This window comes from Lontra canadensis, unplaced genomic scaffold, assembly GCF_010015895.1.
Source record: "Lontra canadensis isolate GAN:19392208 unplaced genomic scaffold, GSC_riverotter_1.0 scaffold58, whole genome shotgun sequence".
NCBI classification, from domain to species: domain Eukaryota; kingdom Metazoa; phylum Chordata; class Mammalia; order Carnivora; family Mustelidae; genus Lontra; species Lontra canadensis.
The window spans coordinates 9,615,522-9,642,486 of record NW_022631052.1 but is presented as its reverse complement, the minus strand read 5'-3'; the positions used below and the strand labels follow the sequence as shown (position 1 = coordinate 9,642,486).

The following is a 26,965-nucleotide window of genomic DNA, read 5'->3' as shown; positions in this document are numbered from 1 at the left end:
CATGGTGAGCTTACCTTCCACTCAGTAAGTTCAGAAACTCATTTTTTTAAAATCCATTTACTCAGAGGTAAGACTCTTGAGTCATAATAATAGACTTAGAGGGGCACCTGGGTGGCTCAGTGGGTTAAAGCCTCTGCCTTCAGCTCAGGTCATGATCCCAGGGTTCTGGGTTCGAGCCCCCTGTCCAGCTCTCTGCTCAGCGGGGAGCCTTCTTCCTCCTCTCTCTGTCTGCCTCTCTGCCTACTTGTGATCTCTGTCAAATAAAAAAATAATAATAATAAACTTAGAGATTATGGCTTATAAAATGTAACTTCGTATATTTATAGTGAGAGAAATACCAAAAGACACCATTCCTTATGGTCACAGCTGGAGACCCAAACCTTAATCTGGGCGTGGAATTTTGGAGCCTTGTTTCAAATATCCTTAATGCTGATTGTCATACAGTTTTTGCAATCTTGACTCATCCTTCTCCATACTACCCTTGTTTATTTTCCAGAGAACCTTTTTCCAGTGTCCATAAAATAGACATTTTCTTTTTAACTCCCTTTTTCTGGACTTTCTGGGTTATACTTCTCTTTACTTTGGCAATACAATACCTTTAATCATTTTTATGTATTTTCACTTTTTAAATGCTAAATTATATGTAAGAAACCAGTATGGGTGTGTATATACATATACATTGTAGAAGGAGAGGAAGAGAGAGAATCCTAAGCCGGCTCCAGGCTTAGCAAGGACCCCAGTGTGGGGCTCGATCTCCTGACCCTGAGGTCATGACCTGAGCTGAAATCAAGAGTCAGAAACCGACTGAGCCACCCATGTGTCCCAGAGTGCCATCACTTCTTTGAGTGACCTTGAGAAAGCTGTTTAATTGTTCAAATCTTTATTGTCTTTGACCATGAATAGCCATTATGACAATTGTTCACCTCCCTGGGACATTTTGAGATGCAGATAAGACAGTTTTATCTTGGTGCTTTGGGCTCTCTTGGTGCTGTACGCATGTAGGTCATGTTAGTAAGATGAGTCCTAATCTTTTTAATTGTGGTGTGCTGTCCTTCCTAAGTGTGAATGTTAGGTTTATCAGAAAGAACTTGGACTCTGGAATCAGGCCTGTACTGCCTGAGGTCACTTGGCTAAGCAGCACAGATGTGACCAGCAGGGTCACATCTGTGCTGCTTAGCCAAGTGACCTCGGGCAGTAGATCGTTAACAAATGAGGAAATGCATCTGTTAATTTCTGAGGTTAATTAGTTTGTTAAGAAAGGATAATAGTAGCTGATCCCACAGAATTGTAAGCTTTAAATGAGGTAATAATATGTGTAAAAACTATCTATACATTATAATCTGCGTATTGTTCTTACATGTTGGGAGGATAGAGGAGATGGGTGGTTTGTCTTCTTTTAGGTTCAAAACTCTTGAGATTCAGTAAGCACAAACATCAGAAATTTAACTGCGCTCAGAATATTAGTGAGGCAAGAACGTCTTTTTTTTTTCTGTTTGCATGTTTTGGAATTGATTAGTTTTAAGGTGACATTCACTGACCTTGAAAGATTATGCAGAGATGCTGCTTCTTGGTCATTACAGTTTGTGGGTACCACGACCAAGACTTTGATCTTTTGTTTTTCAGCAAATTGATTTTTTTAAATCAAGCCTGACATGCCATTCATTAATAATACATGAAGAAGAAACTTGAATTAGAAGATTTAAAAACCCAGCATGGCTGGCGTTGCTCCTGATTCTTTTATTGAGATAGACTGGATTTTTTTCCTTTGTTATTATATCTTGGTCACAGTTCTCTGCTTTGGGATTCAAATGACTCAGATGAACCACGAGGCAGAGGCATTCACATTAGACCGCGGATTGTTGGACTTTTGGGTTTATCACTTTTCTTAGGTTCTTTTTTTTTTTTTTTTTAAGATTATTTACTAATTTGACAGACAGAGATCACAAGTAGGCAGAGAGGCAGGCAGAGAGAGAGGAGGAAGCAGACTCCCTGCTGAGCAGAGAGCCCGATGTGGGGCTCGATCCCAGGACCCTGGGATCATGACCTGAGCCGAAGGCAGAGGCCTTAACCACTGAGCCACCCAAGTGCCCCTATTCTTAGGTTCTTAATAACCCCATGCTCTGTTCCTTAGGCTGAGGCTTTTAGATCATCAGATTTTTGTGAGCTCAGGAAGTTGAGCTGCAAAATTTGAAATTGGCTGAGGCTTCCAAGTTGCTGATTGTGGTGGTTTTCAAAATCTCTCTTTAGGGAGGAGTGCTTGACCAGAGCCCAAGAACTCACTGTTCTGCCTGAGTGAAAGTATTTTAAGAAGCATGTCATCCTCTTTTCTTACCATCATAATAGCTTCCCCAGGACCATTGTGCTCTGTCCTATTCTTACCTGCCTGACCCTTTTACCTTACGATGTTGGCCAGGGTGAAGAGTAGACACAGCATAGCAAGTCCCCGTGGCAGCTTCTGCCCTTCGCCTGTCCCCACCCTTCTCAGATTCTCTGGACATGTAAATAGTCTTTCTTAGCTGAAGTTAGGAGGGACTCAGCCATTCCCTTCCATCTAAGGCAATAGCAAGAGCCAGTAAATCTGCTTGTAACTTACAGGCTGTGTGTGGTGAGGGTCTGATAGTGAAGCAGGTAGTTTCAGACCGGACCCTGGATCAGCCACCTGTCCTGGCACCCAGACTCCCACACCCACTGCCCCCTCATGGCAGGGACGATGACGGTGGAGACAGAAAGGAGCCTGGGGATTTTGTTTTAATAGTCAGGATTGGCCTTCCAGGAACAGCATTTCTTTCTCTGCTAATCAGAGTCTTCTCAAAACCACGTAATTTACTTTGACATTTTAAAAAACACCTTGTACCATTTTGGACCCTCTTATGAACCATGGGGAATCTGCAAATGGAGTCTAATGAGGCAACTGTCTTGGCATGATTTCTCTTCAGTCTGATTATCTTTCAACAGAAAAGCTGATGTGGCTGTATTAGTCTTCTAGGGCTATCTTTTTTTTTTTTTTTTTTTTAAGATTTTATTTGACACACAGAGATCACAAGTACGCAGAGAGGCAGGCAGAGAGAAGGAAGCAGGCTTCATGATGAGCAGAGAGCCCGATGAGGGGCTCGATCCCAGGACCCCAAGACCATGACCTGGGCCGAAGGCAGAGGCTTAACCACTGAGCCACCCAGGTGCCCCTTCTAGGACCATCTTAACAGATTGTTACAAACTAGAGGTCTTAAAACAACAGAAATGTGTTCTCTGGGTTCTGGAGGCCAGAAGTCAAAAAGCACTGTGCCCGCAGGCTGGTTCTTTACCGGCGCCCTGAGGGAACATTTGTCTCATGCCTGTCCCTGAGCTGTTGGTGGCTCTTTTACCTTACGATGGATACAAGGATGTCGGCCATCCTTGGCTTCGGACACATCACTGCAGTCTCTGCCTTCATCTCCTGGTGCCACCTTGGTGTGTTCTCTTCCTCTAGTAGGGACGCTTGTGGTTAGCTTTAGGGCCCACTCAGGTAATCCAGGGTGATCTCATCTCAATATCCCTAAGTGAATCACATCAGCAAAGACTCTTCTTCCAAATAAGGTCACATTCACAGGCTCTGGATGGATACATCTCTGCTGGGGGTGGGGGCAGTGAGCACCCTTCGGCCCACTTCAGGGACCATAGAGGCTCCTCCGTCATCCCTGGCTAGATTTTTTCACTGGTGCTTGTCATTACTTGTAAGAGAGATGGGATGGCAGAGTAACATCAGTGTGTCGTTGTCCAAGCTCCATTAGCAGCAAGTACTAAAACACAATTGTTTGACAGAGTCAGTGAATAGCATTTTTCTCTTTGATTGAATTATTCTATTTTTAAATGTAATGTCTGGAAATCTTTCCCCATATTCCAGGATCCCAAGGCCTTTCCAGTCTTCTTCTTTTTTTTTTTTTTTTAATTTTTTAAGTTAGTTTCAGAGGTAGAATTTAGCAATTCATCAGTTGCAAATAACACCCAGTGCTCATTACATCAAGTGTGTCTCTCCTCTTCTTAGACTAAGACAAGATCCTATTTTGCCTGAGCCTCAAAGTTGTAAATTCATACCTGGTCTTGAGTAAATCAGAATTATATTGCATTTCTGGGGCATCTGGGTGGCTCAGTGGGTTGGAGCCTCTGCCTTGGGCTCAGGTCATGATAACAGGGTCCTGGGATTGAGTCTCACATCAGGCTCTCTGCTCAGTGGGGAGCCTGCGTCCCCCTCCCCCCTTTGCCTGCCTCTCTGCCTACTTGTGATCTCTCTCTGTCAAATAAATAAAATCTTTTAAAAAAAAGAATTATATTGCGTTTCTATAGACAGAACAAAAAAATTTTTTTTTCCTTAGGCACTTCCCAGATACAGCTTTTTCTTACAGAGTTTGAACCTTACTCTAGTCTCACATAGACATGGTTTTAGATCACATAATTCTGTGAACTTAAAAAAGTATGCAGTTAATACAGGCTTGTGGTCATAAAACTTAAGCAACATAGAAATGAATGAAGTAAAAACCGAACGCTCCCTTCTTCTGCCATTAAGGTTGGTGCACATTTTTCGGAACCCCCTTCTGTGGACGGTGTGGACTTCAGGCACCATACAGAGCTCGTAATGTTAGGTAAAGAGAAGTGAATGTATTGTTAGGCTCAACTGCTTGTTTTTAGTGTCGTAAATTGCATATCAGCAGCATCTTCGTGTTTTAATCTAGCTTCCTGGATTTAGTGTGGAGACAGTTTGTCATCGTGTGTAAGGAAAAGTTAGTTGAGCTGGTGAAAGCTGCTTTAATAATAGATGTTACTTCTGCTTTCTTCCTCCCATAGATTCTAAATTCTGTTTATATTTTTCTCCTGCAGATTTAACCCAGAGACTGACTTCACCATAGAAACATCCACAGTTATATCAATGGTTGGGGCAAGATAGTGACAACAGGCAAAGGAAGAACCGCTCTGACACACTAAAGACAATGAGTATGCTAAAACCAAGTGGGCTTAAGGCCCCCACCAAGATCCTTAAGCCTGGAAGCACAGCCTTGAAGACGCCTGCTGCTGGTAAGGATGATTTATATCTAAGTTAGAATCCTGTTTGAAAACTTTAAAAAGACAGCCTTAAACAATTTCATATTTTTGAAAATACTTGAAGAAGTTTTAATGAAAAGACATGGACCTTTAGGGGCACCTGGGTGCCTCAGTTGATTAGGGGTTTGACTCGTAGTTTTGGCTCAGGTTATGATCTCAGGGTCCTGAGGTCCAGGCCTGTGTAGGGCTATGTGGTTAGTGGGGCGTCTGCTTGTCCCTCTCCCTCCCTCTCTGCCACTCCCCCTGTTCGTGCTCTCTCACTCTCTCTTTGAAAGTACGGAATTTTATACCTAAAAATATTTTTTTAAGATTTATTTATTTGAGAGAGAGAGCGAGCGAGTGAGCTGGGTGGGCGGAGGGGCGTAGGGAGAGAGAATCCTGAAGCGGACTCCCCACTGAGTGTGGACCGCCAGCACAGGGCTCCGTCCAAGGACCTGGAGATCGTGACCTGAGCCAAAAATCAGGAGTTGGCTGCTCAACTAACTGAACCGCCCAGGCTCTCCCTGTATCTACAAATCTTAAGGAAGAGCTCTTAGTTAATTTAGTGCAAGGTGCTAAAATAGTTAAGTGACCTCGGTATTTAATCCTTACAAAGTTAAGATATTTTTTCTCAGGGCGCCTGGGTGGCTCCGTCATTAAGCATCTGCCTTTCGCTCAGGTCATGATCCCAGCATCCTGGGATCGAGCCCTGCGTCGGGCTCTCTGCTCCGCGGGAAGCCTGCTTCTCCCTCTCCCACTCCCCCTGCTTGTGTTTCCTCTCCCACCGTGTCTCTCTGTGTCAAATAAATTCTTCAAAAAGAAAAAAAAAAAAAAAGATACTTTTTCTCTCTGGGTCTCCCTGAACTCAACTGGGCCCTTCTCTTTGGGGTTTAGGGATGTGTAAAGAAAAGAAAGATGACCCTGGCTTAAAAGATTTGACAACACTGAGTGATCTGAAGTTGGCCATTGGTGTCAAGGGAGCAGGCAGTGCGCTGGCTTGAGTCTAGGCCACGCAGGAAACCCTCCCCATGTCGTAGATGAACCCGTGGCCTTGATGGTCTCCAGCAGCCTCTTTCCCATCTGCTCTCTGTCTCCTCCACCACCGTTTCAGTCTTCAGTTAAGGTCTTCAGTAAGAGAGTCAGGGCATCCGATGCTTGCTTTTCTGGTCTTTTTGTGTGGTTTATATGCTATTAGATAGGTTCTCAGCCATTCAGACAGGTGTCCACCATGAAATATTAAGTCCAATATTTTTCTTCAGATTTTTCCTTAAAACCTCATTGATCTTCCATGAGGGCAAGGATCTTTGTAGTTTTTTTCGCTGCCCAAATTTACCCACATACCTAGAACATTGCCTGGCTCTTAACAGGAGCTCAGTAAATATTTGTTGACTGAGTGAAGATCCCAAGTTATTTACCTTTTTTTCTCTTTTTAATTTATTTTTATTTTTTTAAAAGATTTTATTTATTTATTTGACAGACAGAGATCAGAAGTAGGCAGAGAGGCAGGCAGCGAGAGAGGAAGGGAAGCAGGCTCCCTGGTTTGCAGAGAGCCTGATGCGGGGCTCGATTCCAGGACCCCAGGATCATGACCTGAGCCAAAGGCAGAGGCTTTAACCCACTGAGCCACCCAGGTGCCCCCTATTTTTTATTTTTTTAAATATTGTTTTATTTTTTTTTTCGGTGTTCCCAAATTCATTTTTTATGTACCACACCCCGTGTTCCCTGCAATACGTGCCCTCCACAATACCCACCACCAGGCTTACCCAACCCCCCAACCTCCCTTCCCTCCAAAACCCTCAGTTTGTTTCTCAGAGTCCACAGTCTCTCATGGTTCATCTCCCCCTCCGATTTCCATTTTGTGTATCATGATAAAACTGGGGTCTTACCAGGGAGGCTGTAAAACATGTTAGAGAAGAAAGCTTTACTGTGGTGTCTCCTATTCTCCTTCCCCTCCAAATCCTTCCTCTCTTTAGGACCCCTTTGAGTGTTACCTGTTCCCTGCACCCTCCCACGGTCATACTCACCCCAACCCAGCGCAATTTAGCATTGTCTTTTTTACTTTTTAGCACTTTTTGTGCACATCCCTTAGCATGTAAAGTCAGGCAGGGGATCATGAGAAATTCAACTTGGTTTCCTCAACAGTACTTGCCACACAGTGCATGTTGTTATTAAGAGTAAAGCAGCTTATAAACACTAAAACTTAGATGCTTAAAAGGAGATCGTTTCCTGTTTGGGCCCTTTTTTGAAGATTGTTTTTCAGAAACTCATGCTTGCAGCACCCTGTCAGGAAGAATGGTTCATGGACACAACTGGAATGGATTCTAAAGAAACTGACTTGGCTGGCCTGTCTTTGGCAGATTATTATCTGTTTGATTTGAGATAATTTATTGTCTTGTAAAAAACTGAAAAAAAAAAAAAAAACAAACCTTCACAAATCGAAATGACAGTCTCTTCTAATAGGTAGCATAAGGGGATGTTCAGCACCCGCTATAGGTTGGCCAGACCACTGTTTCCCAATCTACCCATAGTTCACGCTTTCTTTCTTATGATCTGGCCTCGGGCCAGATGTGACCTCCTCCTCCAGGAGGCCTTCCCTGACTGCTCTGCCTAAAGGCCCTGTCTCCTCCACAGCACGTCTGTCATCTGAGATTGCCTGGTGTGTCTCTTGACTGTGTCCACACCTCTAAGCTCTGGGCTCTAAAAGGGCATGGACTATGCTGTCTTGCTCTGTCCCCTAGTGAGAACAATGCTTGGGACTAGTTCTGGAGTGGTAGAAACCCATAGAAAGGGGGAGTATAAGTAAGTACATTATTTTATTTTTAAACCTCTTTTTAAAAAAATTTATTTGACAAGAGAGACACAGTGAGAGAGGAAACACAAGCAGGGGGAGTGAGAGAGGGAGAAGCAGGCTCCCTGCTGAGCAAGGAGCCAGATGTGGGACTTGATCCCAGGACCCTGCGATCATAACCTGAGCCGAAGGCAAGCGCTTAATGACTGAGCAACCCAGGCACCCCTGATTTAATAAAACTCTTTATATACTACTTTCCCCTTACAGGTGAAGAAATTGAGCTCAGAGAGGTCATGTACCAGCTAAGGTCACAGTCTGCCTACTAAATGGTAGAGCACTTAAGAATGTGGGCTTTCTTTGCCAGTTCATACCAAATATTTAATAAATGCTTAGTGGTTGAATGCTTGAGTTTCTGGTGTAAATATCACATTTCTGGCAAAATATAACTTCTGTTTTTACCGCAGGGTAGAGATTGCATGAAGTCATCTTGCCTAAGCAGGGAGTTGGGCCAGGTGCTGTCTTTCCCCCTTGCTGTGCTTTCTGTCTCTGCCAGCGAAGGAATAGGGTTCACTTGGTGGTCTCGGAGTGAGATGGCAGGGCTGTGGCCCTGAATCTCCTCCTTCTCCAAGCCCGAGTGTGGATCTGTGGCTCCAGGGTCCTGGACTTGTCAGCCTTCCCTGACCACTTGAACCTGTGGGAATAGAGCCCATCTCCAGGGATCGGGAAGTTGTTTCCTCAAGATATGTGTGGCAGGGGATGGGGGAAAGAATGAAATCAGGCCTGTATTATGAACTCGGGGAAATGGACTTTTTCCCCCACTTGCTTTGACTTTCCAGTCTTAATTGCCAATAAAGATTAAATCCTGCCGGCTTACTGAGTTTCGACAGAATTGAAAAGGTAGTGATGGGCTGAGTCCTTTTTTTTTTTTTAAAGTTTTATTGATTTAAGTGATCTCTACACCCAACATGGGGCTCAAACTCATGACCCTGAGATCAAGAGTCCATGCGCTTCCAACCTAGCCAGGCAGGCACCCGAATGGGTCAAGTACTTTTGGCCTCCTTGCTTTAAAATAAATAAATAAATAAAAAAGAACAGAATAGAAGGACAGATGTACCGAATATCTTAGAAGAGCCGTGAGTGCTCCTGTTGCTTGGGCTTTCTCCAGTTTATTTTCTTTCAAGTTATGAGTTGTCTGCATATGAGATTCTTTTCTGATCCTTTCTTCTCTTTGCAGTTGTAGCTCCGGTAGAAAGAACAACATCCAGTGAGAAAGCATCAAACACACCGTCCTCTGAGGCACAAGAGGAGTTTGTGGACGACTTTCGCGTCGGGGAGAGAGTTTGGGTGAATGGGAATAAACCTGGATTCATCCAGTTTCTGGGAGAAACCCAGTTTGCCCCAGGCCAGTGGGCCGGGATTGTTTTAGATGAACCCATAGGCAAGAATGATGGTTCGGTGGCAGGAGTTCGGTATTTCCAGTGTGAGCCTCTAAAAGGCATTTTCACCCGCCCTTCAAAGCTGACAAGGAAGGTGCAGGCAGAAGATGAGGCTAACGGCCTGCAGACAACGCCTGCTTCCAGAACGACTTCGCCTCTGTCCACCTCCGCAGCCAGCATGATGACCCCCTCCCCAGCAGCCCCTTCAAATATCCCCCATAAATCAGCCCAGCCAACAACAAAGGAACCTTCAGCTACGTCTCAGATCAGCAACCTTACAAAAACTGCCAGTGAATCGATCTCCAACCTCTCAGAGGCCGGTTCCATCAAGAAAGGAGAGAGAGAGCTCAAAATTGGAGACAGAGTATTGGTGAGTCTAGAAACCTTCTGAGATCATTGTGTTGAACTGACGAATGGTTGAAATGCACACAGACGGACTCTGAGTCTGTTCTAGAAAGACCATTCATTAATAGAGAAATTTCCCAGCTTTTCTAGTGTTTGGTTTATGTGTGAACATGGAACAAACTAGAGGCTGACTATATGGTTCGAGTGTAGTTATGAGCTTAAGTTTGTAATGATTGGTTTTTGGTTCTGTCGACCAGTTTAGCCAAAGGAACATTGAGTTTATTACTCGTAACTATTACTTGACAAAACAAGCTCAGAAGTGGACTGGGGTGCCTTTATAAAAGGTTTTTTCCCCTTGGTTTGTAGTTTTTGCTGTAAGGATGGTGTGTGGGCATGTATAAGATCTTACTTCCTGAGATGTCTTGAAAAACTCGGGCATCATAGGAACTTATTTCAGAATTTCTGTGCCTTAGAAATAATCTCCGGTATCTTTTCCTTTAAGGTTGGGAGTTGTCTGCTTGAGATCTAGGAAGAGGAAGGAAGTGTATAGTAGTTTCTATTTCCTAATAAGCAAGAAACAATGTATAAAGTCAATGCTGTGACTAGTGATTTTGTTCTTTGATTGACTGACTTTTTTTTTTTAAGATTTTTATTTATTTATTTGACAGATCACAAGTAGTCAGAGAGGCAGGCAGAGAGAGAGAGAGAGAGGAGGAAGCAGGTTCCCCGCTGAGCAGGGAGCCCAAGGCAGGGCTTGATCCCAGGACCCCGGAATCAGCACCTGAGCCAAAGGCAGATGCTTAACCGACTGAGCCACCCAGGCGACCAGTTTGTTCTTTGTTTTGAACAAGAGGCCAGAGCCGACTCCCAGCTCTGCCTTTGTGACCTCAGCAAGTTCTTTAACTTCGAGGTTCCTCATCTGTAAGAATGAGGTGTTACTGGTACTAACCTCCTAGCATCATTGAAAGAGTTACATTAGATAATGCATATAAAATTCTTAGCAGTGCCTGGGATACAGCGAACACTCAGGCAACTCTGTCTCTCCCTGATGGAAATTTGAAGCTTTACTATTTTACTCTTCCCATGCTTCAGTCAGTTCAGTGTAGGGCCTGACGTTGGCCAGCAGTCTCTGACCCGGTGCTCTGCCTTTCCTTGTCTCTGTTCAGCAGCTATAAATTCCTCCAGGCCTGGCAGCTTCCAGGAATGCCGCAGGAGGACGAGAAGAGCTCTCAGCCCTTAGTGTACCATATGTCTCATGGAACATTTCCACAGTGCTCTGGAGCAGCCTTGGGGAACTGAGGAGGAGATGGAGGCTTGGGGGAGTGGGGTCACCAGTCCAAGGGCTCCCAACCCAAAGAGGGGTGGACTTGTCCTTTAAACTGTGGCCTTTTTACTCCAGGGCCTTTTGTGGAGAGCTGATGATTGATAGTACAGTTGTAAAATTAGAAGTGTTTTTGATGACTGTTGTCTTACGGATAAGGAAGCTTAAGCCCAGAGAAATGAAGTGACTATCTAATCACGTAGTGAGTTCTCAGCAGATTTTAGAGTTAGAACCCAGAACTTCTGCCTCCCAGGCCCATAGCACCTCCATGCATTGAGGAGGCCTCACATATATTTGGGAGGTCCACTAATACTTCTTACCGTTACGGGGTCCCTTCTGGATCCCTTAGTTTCAAGGTCAGTAGGTTCCCTCTTCAGTTACGATCATCACGAATTTCAAAGGTTGATGCATCAGAACTTAAAGCATTTTTAAGATAGCATTTCTGTGGTGGGGCACCTGGGTGGCTCAGTGGGTTAAAGCCTCAGCCTTCAGCTCAGGTCATGATTCCAGGTCTTGGGATCGAGCCCCGCATCGGGCTCTCTGCTCAGCAGGGAGCCTGCTTCCTCCTCTCTCTCTGCCTGCCTCTCTGCCTACTTGTGATCTCTCTGTCAAATAAATAAATAAAATCTTTAAAAAAAAGAAAAAAAGGGGATGCCTGGGTGGCTCAGTTGGTTGGACAACTGCCTTTGGCCCAGGTCATGATCCCGGAGTCCCAGGATCGAGACCCGCATCGGGCTCCCAGCTCCACGGGGAGTCTGCTTCTCTCTCTGCCCTTCTCCTCACTCATGCTCTCTCTCACTGTCTCTCTCTCAAATAAATAAATAAAATCTTTAAAAAAAAAAAAATAAAAAAAAAAATAAAAAAAAGAAAAAAAAAGATAGCATTTCTGTGGTATGGAGCTCAACCTGTATCTTGTTTGTTTAGCTGATGTTCACTGATGTACCAGCTTTGAATTTGGTACAGCTGCTCTTTTGTGGCAACAAAGACTTTTTGATACCCCCCCTTTTTTTTAAAGGATTTTTTAATTTTTAAGTAATCTCTACACCAATCGTGGAATTTGAACTCACTACCCAAGATCGAGAGTCATGATGCTTACTTTTTTTTCTTCTTTGCTGTATAGATATTGCTACCATGAATCTTCTAAAGTTTTTTCTGGGTATATATCTTACTTTTATAGGATAACTTCTTAGAGGTGGAATTACTAGGTTAAACAGCATAGACAGATTTTAAGGCTTATGGCCCATACTTACCTAGTGAGCTTTGGTTAACTCAGAAACCTATGACCTTAGCAGAGGACCACCTTATAGATGAGACTGAAGCTTGTATGCAGTGCTGTCCTAAGTGCTTATCTGTAAAGGACCTCTTTCCCATTCAAGAAAGCACGGGGCAGGGCGCCTGGGTGGCTCAGTGGGTTAAGCCTCTGCCTTCAGCTTAGGTCATGATCCCAGAATCCTGGGATTGAGTCCCATATCGGGCTCTCTGCGCGGCGGGAAGCCTGCTTCCCTTCCTCTCTCTCTGCCTGCTTCTCTGCCTACTTGTGATCTCTGTCTGTCAAATAAATAAATAAAATCTTTAAAAAAAAAAAAAAAGAAAAAAGAAAGCACGGGGCACACTTTCAAAACAAGAAACTCTCCCTTTCCTCCGGCCAATGTGACAAACAGGTGATTGAAATACTGGTCCAGGGGCATACTGCCTGGCTGCTAAGACAGCCGGAATGACACGGTCAGCTTGGTTTAACTGACAACCAAAGTCTTCCAGGAGGCTGTCATGATTAAAGTGGACCTGAAGGATAGGAATTGGCCTGGCAGCAGGAAGTAGTGGTGGGGAGACAGAACCTTCTCGCTGAGGGAAGACAGACTCCCTGAGACGGGAAGGCTTTGGCGTGTTTGGGGAAAAGGCCAGTGTCCTTCCCCAGATGCAGTGAGTGTGTGGTAGGAGGTGAGCCTGGTTAATGATGTGGGGTCTGCAGGGGCAAGTGCCATGGGGCCTACGAGGACCAGCTGTTCTCATTAAGAACAATGAGAGTGATGTTGGATTTGTAGCTTGGGAACAACACTCTGGCTGCTTTGTAAGAATGGATTGGATGTGGGTAAGAACAGGTTGGAGGTGACCATTCTTTGAGGAGGTTGGAAGTTGGAGGAGAGCTCAGAGGTCAGCCTGGAGGAGTGTTGGGTCTCAGAAAGATTTTGTTTATTTTCTTTTTTTCAAGATGGCAGGGTCTGGAGTATTTATCCTAACTAAACTGAGCTAGACTCGGGGAACAGGTTAAATATATAGTAAAGAGGGGGGTCAGTGGTGGATAAGGTTCCTGGAAGGAGGTGGCACCCCCCAGCTCACCCAGGGGGATCGCTTGGCCTTTGATTAAGGGAGGGAGACTTCCTGCAGTTCTATGGGAAGAAGGAAAGAGAATGTACAGATGCCGTTTGGGTCGTAGAGACTTGAACGGTGTATTTCTAGGAAAATTTTAATGACATGTCCAAAACTAGTGTACTTGGAACAGAATTTCATTTGAATCTGTGAGAATCTGAAGTCCTGTGAGTGTGTTATCAGAAGCGATAAAATGATTTACTGCCTTTGGTTAGTATTTCTGGGAGAAATTACAGGAGTACCTTAGAACCACAGCATTTTAGAGCTGGAAATAATCTTTTGAGATCACCAAATGCCTCTTTTTGCTTATAATACTGAAGCCCAGCGGCACTGGGTGGCTCAGTTAAGTATCTGCCTTTGCCTCAGGTCATGATCCGGGATCCTTGGATCAAACCCCACATCGGCTCCCTGCTCAGCAGGGAGCCTGCTTCTCCCTGTCCCTCTGCTGCTGCTGCTCTCTCTCTCTCTCTCTGTCAAATAAATAAATTTTTAAAATCTAAAAAAAAAATCCATACATATATTTATAAAATACTGAAATATAGATGTATATTATATATACACACATATATGTATGTATGTGTGTGTGTGTGTGTATGTATATAGTATAGTGAAGGCCAGAGAAGAAACAGGACTTGCCTTAGGTTGTATAGGTGTGTGATAAATGTGTTCATGTCTCATTGTGTCCTCACGCCCCAGTTCAGATGTTTTTTTCTCCTTTAACATGCTGCCTTGCTTAATAGAAATCTTTGATTTAGAAATAGGGAACATTTTTACTTCAAGATTAATTTTATTATTATATTATTATATATAATATTATAATATTATTATATTATTAAGGAAATTAGGTTTAGAAATCTAAAATATTTGATCTGGAATTTTCCAAATTAAAGAAAAATACTGTTGATTACCAAAATCCCAGTGTAACTGAGATCTTTAGATCCCTGTTATGCGAGGTTTGGTCTAGAATTTTCCCAGTCCTACCCACAGGGCCCTCTCATGGCTCTTGCCATGCTGAACTAGTGCAGAGGAGAGGGAGGTGAGCTTGCCTTCTCCAAACCTTCGCCCCGTGTAACTTTGCTTCTTCCCTCCATTGCAGAAGGAGCGAGCAGATAGGTTTCTGCATTGGGTGCGATGTCCAGCCAGACGAGCTGTGTGAGAGCCAGGCAGAAGCTTTGGAGCTATGACTGAATCAGGCACATGTGTCTCAGGCAGGCAGTTAGGGCTTGCAGAAGCTCCCCCTTGTCACCTCTCCCCCGCACCTTATGCTCACAGTCACCAGTGGAACGAATTAGCCACAGAGTAAGCTGTGCTGATTTGGGTTTAGTATCTGGAGGCTCGAGGAGGGACCTCAGAGCTGCTTGTCGCAAACCCATCTGTGTCTTTGCCATGTGTCTCTGGCCTCTCTGTGCTCCCATCTGTCCTCATGAATACCGCATGCGTCTCACCGAAGGCTGCTTTCTGCTGCGGTTTGCTGGACTCTCGGAAACAAACCTCTTTGCAGACTGGGAATCTCTGGGGTAACTAATTGCCCTGGTTGTTTTTCAGACCATCTTGCTGCGTTTTTAAGGTATATTTGATTATTCAAGGAGGCTACCGACTTCCAGCTGTTGTGTTTCAACACAACTGTGTGTTCTATACTGAATTCTTAGCTTATGACTGTATATGGGGAGACGTTTCAGCATTTTATTTTTGAAATGACAAGCTTTATTTTTTTACGAGCCTCTCCCAGAGCTCTTACACAAAGAATCTTGCAGTGTAGATCTGTAGGTCTTTTGGATACTGTGAAAGAGGAAAAAGTCTTCCTGAGAGTCAAAAAAGAACTTTATTCATAAGGGTTTTTTGTGTGTGCTTGAACCTTAAAAGAACTACAGTTCACGCAGCACGTACTTCCTTCTTGTGTCTTTCTTGATTTGTCCAGTTATGTTTGTGAGATTTATCTGTACTTATTTAAAACATTCCCGTAGCAGGGCCATTTAGTGTAAACACTTCATGATATACTTCTGTAGATTCAAGGCATTTCTACACTAGTAAATAAAACTCTATTTATTTTTAAAGGTTTATTTATTTGAAAGAGAGAGAATGAGAGAGAGCACAAGAAGGGGGAGGGTCAGAGGGAGAAGCAGATTCCCTGCTGACCAGGGAGCAGGATACGGATCCTGGGACTCCGGGATCATGACCTGAGCTTAACTGACTGAGTCACCCAGGCGCCCCAGTACAACTCTGTTTAAATTTTTTTTTTTTTTTGACGGAGATCACAAGTAGGCAGAGAGGCACGCTGGGCAGGGGCGGGGCGGGGGAGGGGAGGGACAGAGCTTGCTCCCTGCCGAGCAGAGAGTCTGATGAGGGACTCAATCCCAGGACCCTAAGATCATGACCTGAGCCGAAGGCAGAGGCATTAACCCACTGAGCCACCCAGGCGCCCCGCCCCAATGATTTTTAATAAATGTATACAGTTAGGAAGTCACTATAATTCAGTTTTAGAATATTTCTCTCACCCTAAGAAGTTCCCTCTTACCACTTGGCAAGGCATTTCTACTCCACCTCCAACCCCAGGCAATCACTGATCTGCCTCCTGGCATACACCTTTCCTGGACATTTTGTCTAAATGCCATCGTGTAACAGAGGTTTTTTTTGTGTCTGGCTTCCACATAAATTTTGTTTTAAGGCCCACCGTGTTGTAGTTCATTGGTTCTCATGACTAAAATACTCTGTTTTATGGATATACCACATTTTAATTTATCCATTCACTATTAAGTTTTTGTTAAAGGGATTCATGCTCCTAGTTCAAAATATTTTGATTTTGGTACTTATAAGTTTGTATGAAAGAGTTAGTAGTTCTGTGCCCACATTACCCCCTGCTCTACCCCATCCCCCCTTTTCTTCCTGGGAAGAGAAGATGGATTTCAAGAGTTAACATGTAAGTCAAACATAACTTTTTCTTCTTTTAACCATTATCTTCATAATTATGTCATCTTTACCTGTTTGTTCTCAGGCGAGTTAGAGTTTATGAGAGAGTATCTGTTCTACATCATCTGTGCTCATCATGTTAATTTTCTTTTTTTTTTTTTTTAAGATTTTTATTTATTTGACAGATCACAAGTAGGCAGAGAGGCAGGCAGAGAGAGAGAGAGGAGGAGGAGGCAGGATCCCTGGTGAGCAGAGAGCCCGATGTGAGGCTCGATCCCAGGACCCTGGGATCATGACCTGAGCCGAAGGCAGAGGCTTTAACCACTGAGCCACCCAGGTGCCCCTCATGTTAATTTTCTAAGGGGATTTATTTACTGTCATCTGTTACAGATTGATGGCATAAAGGGAGTAAAGAAACCACAATGTTTGTTTAGTCTAGAGAACCTGTAACAGCTGTATTGAATACCCTCTGGTCCATTCAGGAAATATGTCGATTGTCTCCTCTGTGCCAGACCTTGCTATAGACCTCTCAGTGCTATAGATTTGCAGTGACCAAAACCAACACACTGCTATCTAATAGGGCTTCCCATCACGTTCAGATAAAAATCTGACTTCCTTTCCAGGACCTGCAGGGCTCACATGCTCTGCACCCTGCCTACCCTCTCAGAGCTCCCCTTCCTCCACATGTCTCCCCACCTCACCCCACTCAGCTACCCTGGCTTCTGTGCTGTTTCCTAAACCCCAGACTCATCTGCACCTTGGGATTTGCTGTATCTTCTGCTTGGAATGTTCTACCCCTATGTCTCGGCATGCTTGATGCCTTGTAGTCAGGCCTTGGAGCCTTGGCTCAGAGGTTACCTCCTCGGGGACCCTTTCCCTGTCACCTGCGCAGGCAGTGTGACATCATCCATTTTGTTTTGTTTCCTAGCCCTCTACGCTACTTAAAATGTTCTTCTCAGTTATTTACTTGTTCGTTGTCCATTTTCCCCTGACTAGAATTTAGGCTCTGTGAAAGTCTAGAAACTTTGTATGGCATTCATGTTCATCTCCCCAGCACTTAGGATAGTGCCTGCCAACCGAATAGGTACTCCTAAAGATTGTTAAAGAGCTAGAGGGTTTTAGGTATAGCTGTCACATACCTTCGAAATGGAGGAGTAAAATTGTAAGGTATGACAAGAGGTAAAAACAGGACAGGAAGGTTTCACCCTTCTCTGTGGGAGACTTGCCTGGAGGAACCAACCCAAAAGGGGTTGGGTCTCTAGTTGAGGTAATAGAAAATATCTATGCTGACACCTTCATTTCACAGCTGATTAAATTTTCAGTCAGAGCTAAATCTGTACTTGGTAAGTAGCAATTAGCCATATTTACCTTTTTATAAGTAAGCGGCTTGGGGCTTCCGCGGCCAATTCTTGGTTTCAGTTCAAGGTCCTGCACAGGGCTTGGTGCTCAGCAGGAAGTCTGCTTGAAAGTCCCTCTCTCTCCCTCTCCATCTGTGTCTCCCCCTGCTTGCTCGCTCCCTCTCTCTCTCTCAAATAAATCTTAAAAAAAAAAAACAAAAAACAAAAACTGCTTCACTTAGAACAGGGCAAGTTAGAGACCGGTCTACAAAGGTTTGCTGCTCACATATTCCTGTGAGACAGTCCCTCGTTAGCACTCACTGGACACTTGATAGCTTTGTAAACTGAGGCACAGGGAGATTACACGGTTTGTTTGGGATTGATCGTAAAAAGATGGGGGGGGGGAGTTCAGAGAGCGTCAAGTGTTTCCGCTTTCCTGTCTGTGTCCCGCTCGTTAGCCGGCAGAATTTGTCAGTGTTCCTATTTGTACAGGAGTTTGCAAGAAGGGCATTTGTCTGTTCCCGCAGCATTTTGTAGAAATGTCTTAAAGCACTTACTACTCTTCAGTGGAATTACTTGTCCCTGTTTCTCTCTCCACCGGTGGCCAACCTGTGTTCTGTTTATATTTGTGTCTCAAGGACCCAAGCATTCAAGAAATAAATATCGAATGAGTGAATGAGAACTTACAAATCTGAGATTTTCTAAAGCATGATGACTGGCTTCATTTTCCTTTAGTTGAGTTTCTAGTTTAAATTAATTTTGTCTCTAGTAGTGACTTTTAATTTTGACTTAGACTGACCACAGTTGAGGAGTTAATATGCTCATATCTTGAGAGTAAAGATAGGAAATGGTAGTTATTTGTGGATCTAGTTTTTTGTTTTTATGTTGAAAAATTTGTTTTCTCTAAGAATCTTGATATCATCCCCTAACACATAGATTTTGAAAATTGGGTCTTATACCTTATGTAACTGCACCTACTAAAATACTGTGGATTCTCTAAAACACTTGAGAAGTAAAACTAACTTTATGCAATCATGTATAAATGCTTAGGAAAAAAATCTAACTGTAGAGTGATTAAGCAGAAAAACATTTGAGTGATTTTAGGACTTCATGTGACTTCCTGTCTCTGTTGAAGATATTTTGAGCAACCACTGATGATATTTTACAGGAAGAGGGAAAGCATATTGTCTGTCATATGAGTCAAAAGTTCAGAGTTCGAGGGCGCCTGGGTGGCTCAGTGTTGAAGCCTCTGCTTTCGGCTCAGGTCATGATCCCAGGGTCCTGGGATTGAGCCCCGAGTCGGGCTCTCTGCTTGGCAGGGAGCCTGCTTCCCTTCCCCTCTCTGTCTGCCTCTCTGCCTACTTGTGATCTCTGTCAAGTAAATAAATTTTAAAAATCTTAAAAAAAAAAAAAGAGTTTAGAGTTTGGTGGGAGAAAAAGTATAGAAAACCACACATCCTAGGAACCAGTAGTCATACATTTCAAATAAATTTTGTGGCATGGTATTTTTTTCTCCAGGGTAAATATATATTTTGTTAGTTGCATTTAGAGAAATAGTTGCTTATCTGCTATTTGTGATATTTTTAACTTTCTTTTAAAAGATTTTTAAAAAATTTATTTGACACAGAAAGACAAAACAAGAGAGGGAACACAAACAGGGGGAGTGGAAGAGGAAGAAGCAGGCTTCCTGCTGAGCAGAGAGCCCAATGCGGGGCTTGATCCCCGGACCCTGGGATCATGACCTGAGCTGAAGGCAGGTGCTTAATAACTGAGCCACCTAGGCGCCCCTGTTTTTAACTTTTTAAAATTTTTATCCTTTTATAGTAAATGACATTTATTTTCCATAAATTCATTTGGAGGGAAGGAGAAAAGTCAGTTTCCCCTACCTAATGATGGTCCTTCTGAAAGAGTCTCCATTCATTCCATGGAATTGGATAGGTTGCTTGATCTGAGGATTTTGTACATTTAATTCATAAAGAGGACTTCCTTTGAAGAGAGTGGTCAAGGGCGCCTGGGTGGCTCAGTCGGTTAAGCGTCTGCCTTCATCTCAGGTCATGGTCTCAGGGTCCGGGGATCAAGCCCCGTGTCGAGGTCCCTGCTCTGCAGAGTCTGCTTCTCCCTCTCCCTCTGCCTCTTACTCCCTGCTCATGCTCTGTCTCTGTCTCTCTGCATCTCAGATAAATAAATAAAATCTTAAAAAAAGAAGAAGAGGAGAGTGGTCAGAGGGCGAGACTTTGAGAGCAGCTCCACTGGTGCATTTCTCTCTGAGTGAAGCTTTTCCCACGTGGGCCACGCAGATAGGGTGTCTCTCCTTGTGGATTTTGCCAGGTAGGAGGATTCAGAGCCCTCTGGTGTGGAAACTCTTCCTGCCCTGTGTACAGGGATAAGGTTTCAGGCACACGTGGACTCTGATGTGAACAATGAAACCTCCTGACTAAAGGCTTTTCCACACCGATCACGTCTGTAGGGCTTCTCACCACTGTGAACTTGTCTATCAACAGCAGGGCTACTTTGATTCCTGAAGCTTCTCTGACAAGTAACACACGCATGGGGTTTCTGTCCAGTGTGGAGTTTTTCATGAATGGCCCGACTCTCTGGTTAAGTTTCTCCCACACTCCTTGCCCTGGTGGGGCTTTTTCCCGTGTGTGCTCACTGATGTCTAACAGGACTGCCTTCGGCCCTGAAGCTGCTGCCGCAGTCGGTACACTCAGCGGGCCTTTGGCCAGCGTGGATTCTTTCATGCGAGGTTAGATTGCCTTTTTGCCTGCAGGATTTTCCCACATTCCTGATACTCGATATCCTCTGTCTGACTCCAGGTGACTCTGTGGTGTTCTAGAACCTGGGGATTTTTGTTACGGCTTCTCTCTTCCGAAAGAATTCTGAAAATCCCAGCTCGAGGATCCTGTGGCCTTGAGTGGTCCTGTTTGCGGTGGCTTCAGTTGTCACACTGAAATACGCTATACTCTGGCCACCTCTTCCGTGACAGGCCAGCAGGGTAGCTGCTGGAAATCCAGATGCATCCACGCCTGCCAGAGGGCCTTAATCACCGCCTCTCATAGGCTGCTTCCCTGGGCTCTTGTTGAACGCCACAGCTGTGTGGACCAGCAGACAGACCCCGCCGGCCTGCTTGTGGTATCTTTTTAAATAAAGCTTCTGAATGAGATCTGTGGTTTGCTTGGATTATGTACGGACCACAACCTGTTGGACGCCTCTTGGGAAAACAGTTGTCATGACAGTAATTAGACTCACCCCCAAAGAACTCCACAGATCCCATGAGATCACGTTATCTTTACTGACCCGTGCTCTGTTCATGGGATGCTGCGTAGCCGGCAGCTCGGAGTCGTGTGGTACGGGGGTTGGAGAAAACTGAGATCAGCTTCTATAGGAGACCGTAGATGCTGTGAACACCAGTAAAAGTACTGAACAGTCGAATGTGCCAGATCTAGAACTAGTACCTCCCGTTAGTGTGTGCAGACTGGCTGCCCGAGGAATGAGACCCTTATACTGTCAGGCACCAAAGCAGTTTCTTGTGGATTATTTTCCTTAATCCTCACAATAGTCCCCAAATTATCACCATTTTACTTATGAGGAAACTGAGCTTTGGAAATTAAGCAACTTGGCTAATCAACAGAGCTGGCATTTGAACTTACCCAGCTTCAGAGCCCACACTCTATATCAGCATATCTTCTCCTTCACTTGCTTCTGAGACATCAAATTCAGCCTCAGCCATAGGTGATCTTTTTCCTTCGGTCATTGTATGTGGAAAAGTGGCCTTTTCTGTGTAGGTTCCAAAGGAGAAAGTCACCTTTCATTTATCCAGCAAATGTTTGTTGAGCGTTTGCTGGATTGGGCTGGGCATTGTGGGTCACGGTGCCGGACACAACAGGGCTTCTGCCATGGAGTCTTCTCCAACTCCACCTTGCCTCAGTGACCCTTGTCATGACACCAGGACGCTTCTGTAATGTCCTTGCTCTGCCTGTCCTCTGTCACCCTTCCCGAGCCCTTCCTGCGTAGAGCACCTTAAGCCATCTGCCTTGGTTCCTTAAATCAGTTTCACAAAAAGTTTCCCTTTTAGAGAAAAAGAACATAGGCTTGAGGTCTTAACATCTTTCTATCTTCAACAAAGGGTTAAAACTGGAAAGAAATGTGTCATCCCAGATTCATTGAAAGCTGTATTCATAGAAAATTTAGAAACAAGTGCCTTTAGTATTAAAAAGCAAGACAGAGGGACACCTGGGTGGCTCAGTTGGTTGGACAACTGCCTTCGGCTCAGGTCATGATCCCGGAGTCCTGGGATCGAGTCCCGTATGGGGCTCCCAGCTCCATGCGGAGTCTGCTTCTCCCTCTGACCTTCTCCTCGCTCATGCTCTCTCTCACTGTCTCTCTCTCAAATAAATAAATAAAATCTTAAAAAAAAAAAAAAGGCAAGACAAAAATAAACTTCATGTTGGTCTTAACCTAGGAAAAAGGGATGCCCAACTGTCTCAGTTGGTGGAGCGTGTGACTCTTGATCTCGCACTCGAGTTCAGGCCCCACCTCAAATGAAAGATTCTTTTTTTTTTTTAAGATTTTATTTATTTGAGAGAGAATGAGAGAGAGCAGGAGAGGAATGAGGTCAGGGGGAGAAGCAGACTCCCCGCTGAGCAGGGAGCCCTATGCGGGACTCGATCCTGGGACTCCAGGATCATGACCCGAGCCAAAGGCAATTGCCTAACAAACTGAGCCACCCAGGCGCCCCTCAAATGAAAATTTTTAAAAAATTTAAAAAGAAACTAGGAAAGCAAGAACAATAAACCAAAAGGAAGCAGGAAAAAGGAAATAGGATAAAATGTGATTTTAAGACAATAGAGAACATCAAAAACAGAAGAAAAAAAACCTAAAAGCTGGTTTAGGATCAATAAAATAAATTACCTTCCCAAGGTAATCTACTTTTAACACAGTCCCATTGATCTTGTTTTAGAATTAGCCAAAATGATTTTTAAATGTGTTAAACAAATTAATTAAGCCTGCTTAAGTGTCGGGGCACCTGGGTGGTTCAGTGGGTTAAAGCCTCTGCCTTCGGCTCCAGTCATGATCCCAGAGTCCTGGGATTGAGCCCCGCATTGGGCTCTCTGCTCAGCAGGGAGCCTGCTTCCTCCTCCTCTCTCTCTCTCTCTGCCTACTTGTGATCTCTGTCAAATAAATAAATAAAATCTTAAAAAAAACAAAAAAAAACCCTACTTAAGCGTCTGTCAGGTGGGGCTGACTAAATAAGCTGGAACGCATCCTCACTGTAGAATGACAGCAGTTGCAAATACAAAGAAGGACTGTGTTCTGCAAGGTGCAACCCAGCGGATATAAAACACCGCTTTTGTGTAAAAATAAAAGGGAGGAATAAGCATACACAGTAGTGCTTGCTTTCATCTGCATGTAGTAATGCTGGGAGGAAGCGTGCATCTCCTGTTAGTAACAGCGCTTCCCTGCGTGGTGGGAGGGGGCGAATGGGACTAGAGTTCAGTGAGGGAGACGCCCTCCCTCGAGGCTTGCTCCTTTATGTTATTTATTTATATATATAATTATTATATATATTATTTATATATTATTATATTATATATTATTTATTTATTTTAAGAGATTTATTTATTTGAGAGAGAGGGAGTGTGCATGCATGCACAGGGTGGGGGGTGAGGTTGAGAGGGGTGGGAGGGAAGGGGCGGGTTTTTTTTTTTTTTTTTTTAAGATTTTATTTATTTATTTGACAGCAAGCACAAGTAGGGAGTGCAGCAGGGAGAGGAAGAAGCAGGCTCCTTGCTGAGTGGGGAACTGGATGTGGGGCCCTGTCCCAGGACCCTGGGATCACAACCTGAGCTGAAGATAGATGCTTAACCGCTAGACTGAGCCACCCAGGCGCCCAGGGAGGGAGTCTTTTAAGCAGACTCTGGGCTGAGCCCGAGCCAGGGACAGGGCTTGGTCTATAGACCCGAGGTCAGGATCTGAGCCCAAACCAAGAGCTAGATGCTTAACTGAGTGCTCAACCCAGAAGCTCCTCAGTGCATATTTGCATTAAAATTTTTGGAACCATGAAAATGTATTAGCTATTCAAGAATTAATTATTTATTTTTTTAACTTTTTTTTTTTTAAGAATTAATTTTTTGAAAAGACTTTATTTATTTGAAAGAGAGAGAAAATGAGCAGCAGGGAGGGGCAGAGGAAGAGGGAGAAGCAGACTCCCCGCTGAGCAGGGAGCCCAGTGTAGTTCTCTATCCTAGGACTCCAGGATCATGACCTGAGCTGAAGGAAGATCGACCTTCTGAGCCACCGGGGCGCCCCTATTCAAGAATTAATTTAAGTTGTCATGAATAAAGAGGGTTTTTTGTCTTGTTTTATTTATTTTTTGTTTTTGTTCTTGTTTTTTTAATCAGTAGGAAAAGGAAATTTTCCTGAGACTTCTTCTCAAAGGAAAAGTGAGGGAAGTGCCTACCGTGATAGCCCGCTGCTGCGGGACCCTAGCCTGCCTCCCGAGCGAGCGTGGCAGGGAGAGTGGCCACAAGTGTTGAGAATACAACATAATAAATACAAAACATTTATTTTTTGCTTATAATGTTCTTACATTCCTGCAGTGACTGCTCTTGGTCATGGGGGAGGGCAAATTTCTAAAGCAGCAGTTAGGAAAAAGAAAGCTTAGAAAAAAGGAGGAAAACGAGGACTCTGCAAGAGCCGTGAGGGACACCAGCACCCTCCGGGGAGGGAGGGGGACAGATTGTGGAACGGAGGAAATTCTAATGCCTGTAATGCACGGCGGTAGCACAAATACTGAACCTGTAGAAAGACTCACACACGTCAGTGTGTTCCTGTGTGTTTGCCCGTGGCAAAAGGAGTGTTTGGAATAGAAAAGTAATGGCAAAGGAAGGAATAATTCATAAATGCTGGTGGGTAGTTTTGGCGATAATGTTTGCATAGTACATCAAACAATGACTGGGACAAGGAGTTACACCTTTAAAAAGACAGCTTTGTTCATGGGAAGTAAAGTGTGAGGAATAGTAATCTTAGCAGTCGTGAGGAGACGGCCTCCCAATGGAAAATATCCGTAGAGTCAAATTATTTTAAAGAATTTTCATTTTCATGCGGTGTGCACTTAGGCCAAAAGCGGATGTGTGCGCATGCGCGGATATCCGTCCTGTGTGTGTGTGTGTGTGTGTGTGTGTGTGTGTGTGTGTTGTCGCTTTCCGTGGATGGAGACGTAAAGGATGAGGACACAGCAGCTGGTACAGTGTAGGGAGAATGGACGAATTCTGTTTGCCTTCAACGGATGTATGGGTTTTATTTTTGTAGCCAATACTTATTTTGAAGGAGGAGAATCCCTCTGGAGTAATAAAGTATTTTCTAAGGAGGGGACTGATTGATTGGGTGGAGAGCCCAGCCACCCCATAGTAGCTAGGCTGTTTCATTACTGGGATTTATTGGATCACACTGGTAGTGTGTCACCCTGGTATACTTCACCAGTCTTTGGAGGAAACTCTTTTAAGAGCTGAAGAGAAGGTAGAAGAAGCGGTTAGAAGAAGCCGTCGGGGGAAATGTGGAGCCCTGCACTTGATTATCCATTGTAACTGCAAAAGGTTAAGATCTGGGATTATGTCCATCTCTTTATTTTTACTGTCTTTTTCCAGGTTGGTGGCACCAAGGCCGGTGTCGTCCGGTTTCTTGGGGAGACAGACTTTGCCAAGGGGGAATGGTGTGGTGTGGAGTTGGATGAGCCTCTTGGGAAGAACGATGGGGCAGTTGCTGGAACCAGGTTTGTCTGGAGCTGGAATCTTGTCTCCCTCCTGCGTGTAAAGGTGCTCAAGCAGATTTTACCAAGAGCTGCATTTTAAAATGTTACGTGTTTATTTATTTTTAAGATTTTATTTGACAGAGAGAGACAACGAGAGAGGGAACACGAGCAGGGGGAGTGGGAGAGGGAGCAGCCGGCTTCCTGCTGAGCAAGGAGCCTGATGTGGGACTTAATCCCAGGACTCTGGGATCTTGACCTGAGCTGAAGGCAGATGCTAAATGACTGAGCCAGCCAGGCGCTCCAAGAGCAGCATTTTTTTTTTTTAAAGATTTTTTTGTTTGAGAGAGAGAGGCAGAGGGAAAGAAAGTCTTTTTTTTTTTTTATTTTTTTAAAGATTTTATTTATTTATTTGACAGATCGCAAATAGGCAGAGAGGCAGGCAGAGAGCGAGAGAGCGAGAGAGCGAGCAGGCTCCCCACTGAGCAGAGAGCCCAATGCAGAGCTCGATCCCAGGACCCTGAGATCATGACCTGAGCCGAAGGCAGAGGCTCAACCCATGAGCCACCCAGGCGCCCCAAGACTTTTTTTTTAGAGCAACTTTAGTTTCACAGCAAAATTGAGAGGAAGATATGGAGAGTTCCCATGTGCCCCCGCTCCCCCCCACCACCGTTTTCAGCCTCCCGCACCCTGGCGGTGCATTTGTTACAACTGACGAACCCACATGGGCCCGTCACTGTCGGGACCCCTCTGCTGTAAGTTTGTCAGTAGCAATGTTCAGTCCCTTTGCACCTGAGGACCACCTCAATAGTAGCTGGTAATTCTGTCTCTGTGTATCATACTGTTACTCGTTAATGTGTCTTCTAAAACGTTGTTGAGGTTATCAGCCTCCATATATGTGAATGCTGTGTGCTGCTTGACCGCCCCGGTTTGCTGGGAGGACTCAGAGCAAACCCGTCATGAGTGATGACCAAAAAAACGATGCTTTTGTTTATAATTGTTATTTCTTGTAATTAAGTTTTTTGTCACTGCTTTTATTGTTATTCTCTAAAGGTATTTTCAGTGCCAACCCAAATATGGCTTGTTTGCCCCTGTCCACAAAGTGACCAAGATTGGCTTCCCTTCCACTACACCCGCCAAAGCCAAGGCCGCTGCCGTGAGGCGAGTGATGGCAACCACCCCCGCCAGCCTGAAGCGCAGCCCTTCTGCTTCTTCTCTCAGCTCCATGAGCTCGGTGGCCTCCTCCGTGAGCAGCAAGCCCAGCCGGACAGGATTAGTAAGCCTCCCCGTTCTCCCTGCATGCTTCTACGTCCAGGCGATGAGCGCCTGCTGCTCCCAAACCTGCTTTGCTTTCAGAGCTATTAACTGCCTTGAACTGAATGTTCGCTGTAGCTTGTAGAGGCCCGTGCTAGGTTTCACAAAACAGAGCTTTAGCAAGAAGTCAAATTTGGAAGTAGAATTTTGAACATCGCTTTCAGAGTCTTAAGGCCCCAAGATGTACCAGTTCTTGCTGAGTCTGTAGTAACTATTGTCGAGTCTCACATATGGGATGATTTCTCTTTTTTTGAAATTATTTCGGGCACAAGAATGGCAGGAAAGTTAGAGGGATCCTTTTCCTCAATGACCTCGGTCTCGCTGACGTCAAACAATTTGAGGAACTAAAGT

At 44.4% G+C, this 26,965-nt stretch overlaps 1 protein-coding gene across 16 annotated transcripts in view; it reads left to right on the top strand.

The window, feature by feature from the left end:
- Window positions 1-26,965, top strand: part of CLIP1 (CAP-Gly domain containing linker protein 1) — a 121,443-nt gene that overhangs the window by 30,242 nt on the left and 64,236 nt on the right. For 15 of the 16 annotated variants that reach the window (XM_032876375.1, XM_032876367.1, XM_032876376.1 and 12 more), the window contains exons 2-5: window positions 4,852-5,046; window positions 9,075-9,646; window positions 25,200-25,324; window positions 26,354-26,576. In XM_032876375.1, the coding sequence (XP_032732266.1) occupies window positions 4,962-5,046; window positions 9,075-9,646; window positions 25,200-25,324; window positions 26,354-26,576 (1,005 nt within the window). In that variant the 5' untranslated portion in view covers window positions 4,852-4,961. Of the gene's footprint in view, window positions 1-2,431; window positions 2,499-4,851; window positions 5,047-9,074; window positions 9,647-25,199; window positions 25,325-26,353; window positions 26,577-26,965 lie in introns of those variants that run through there. The other variant, XM_032876365.1, reaches the window with a different exon arrangement.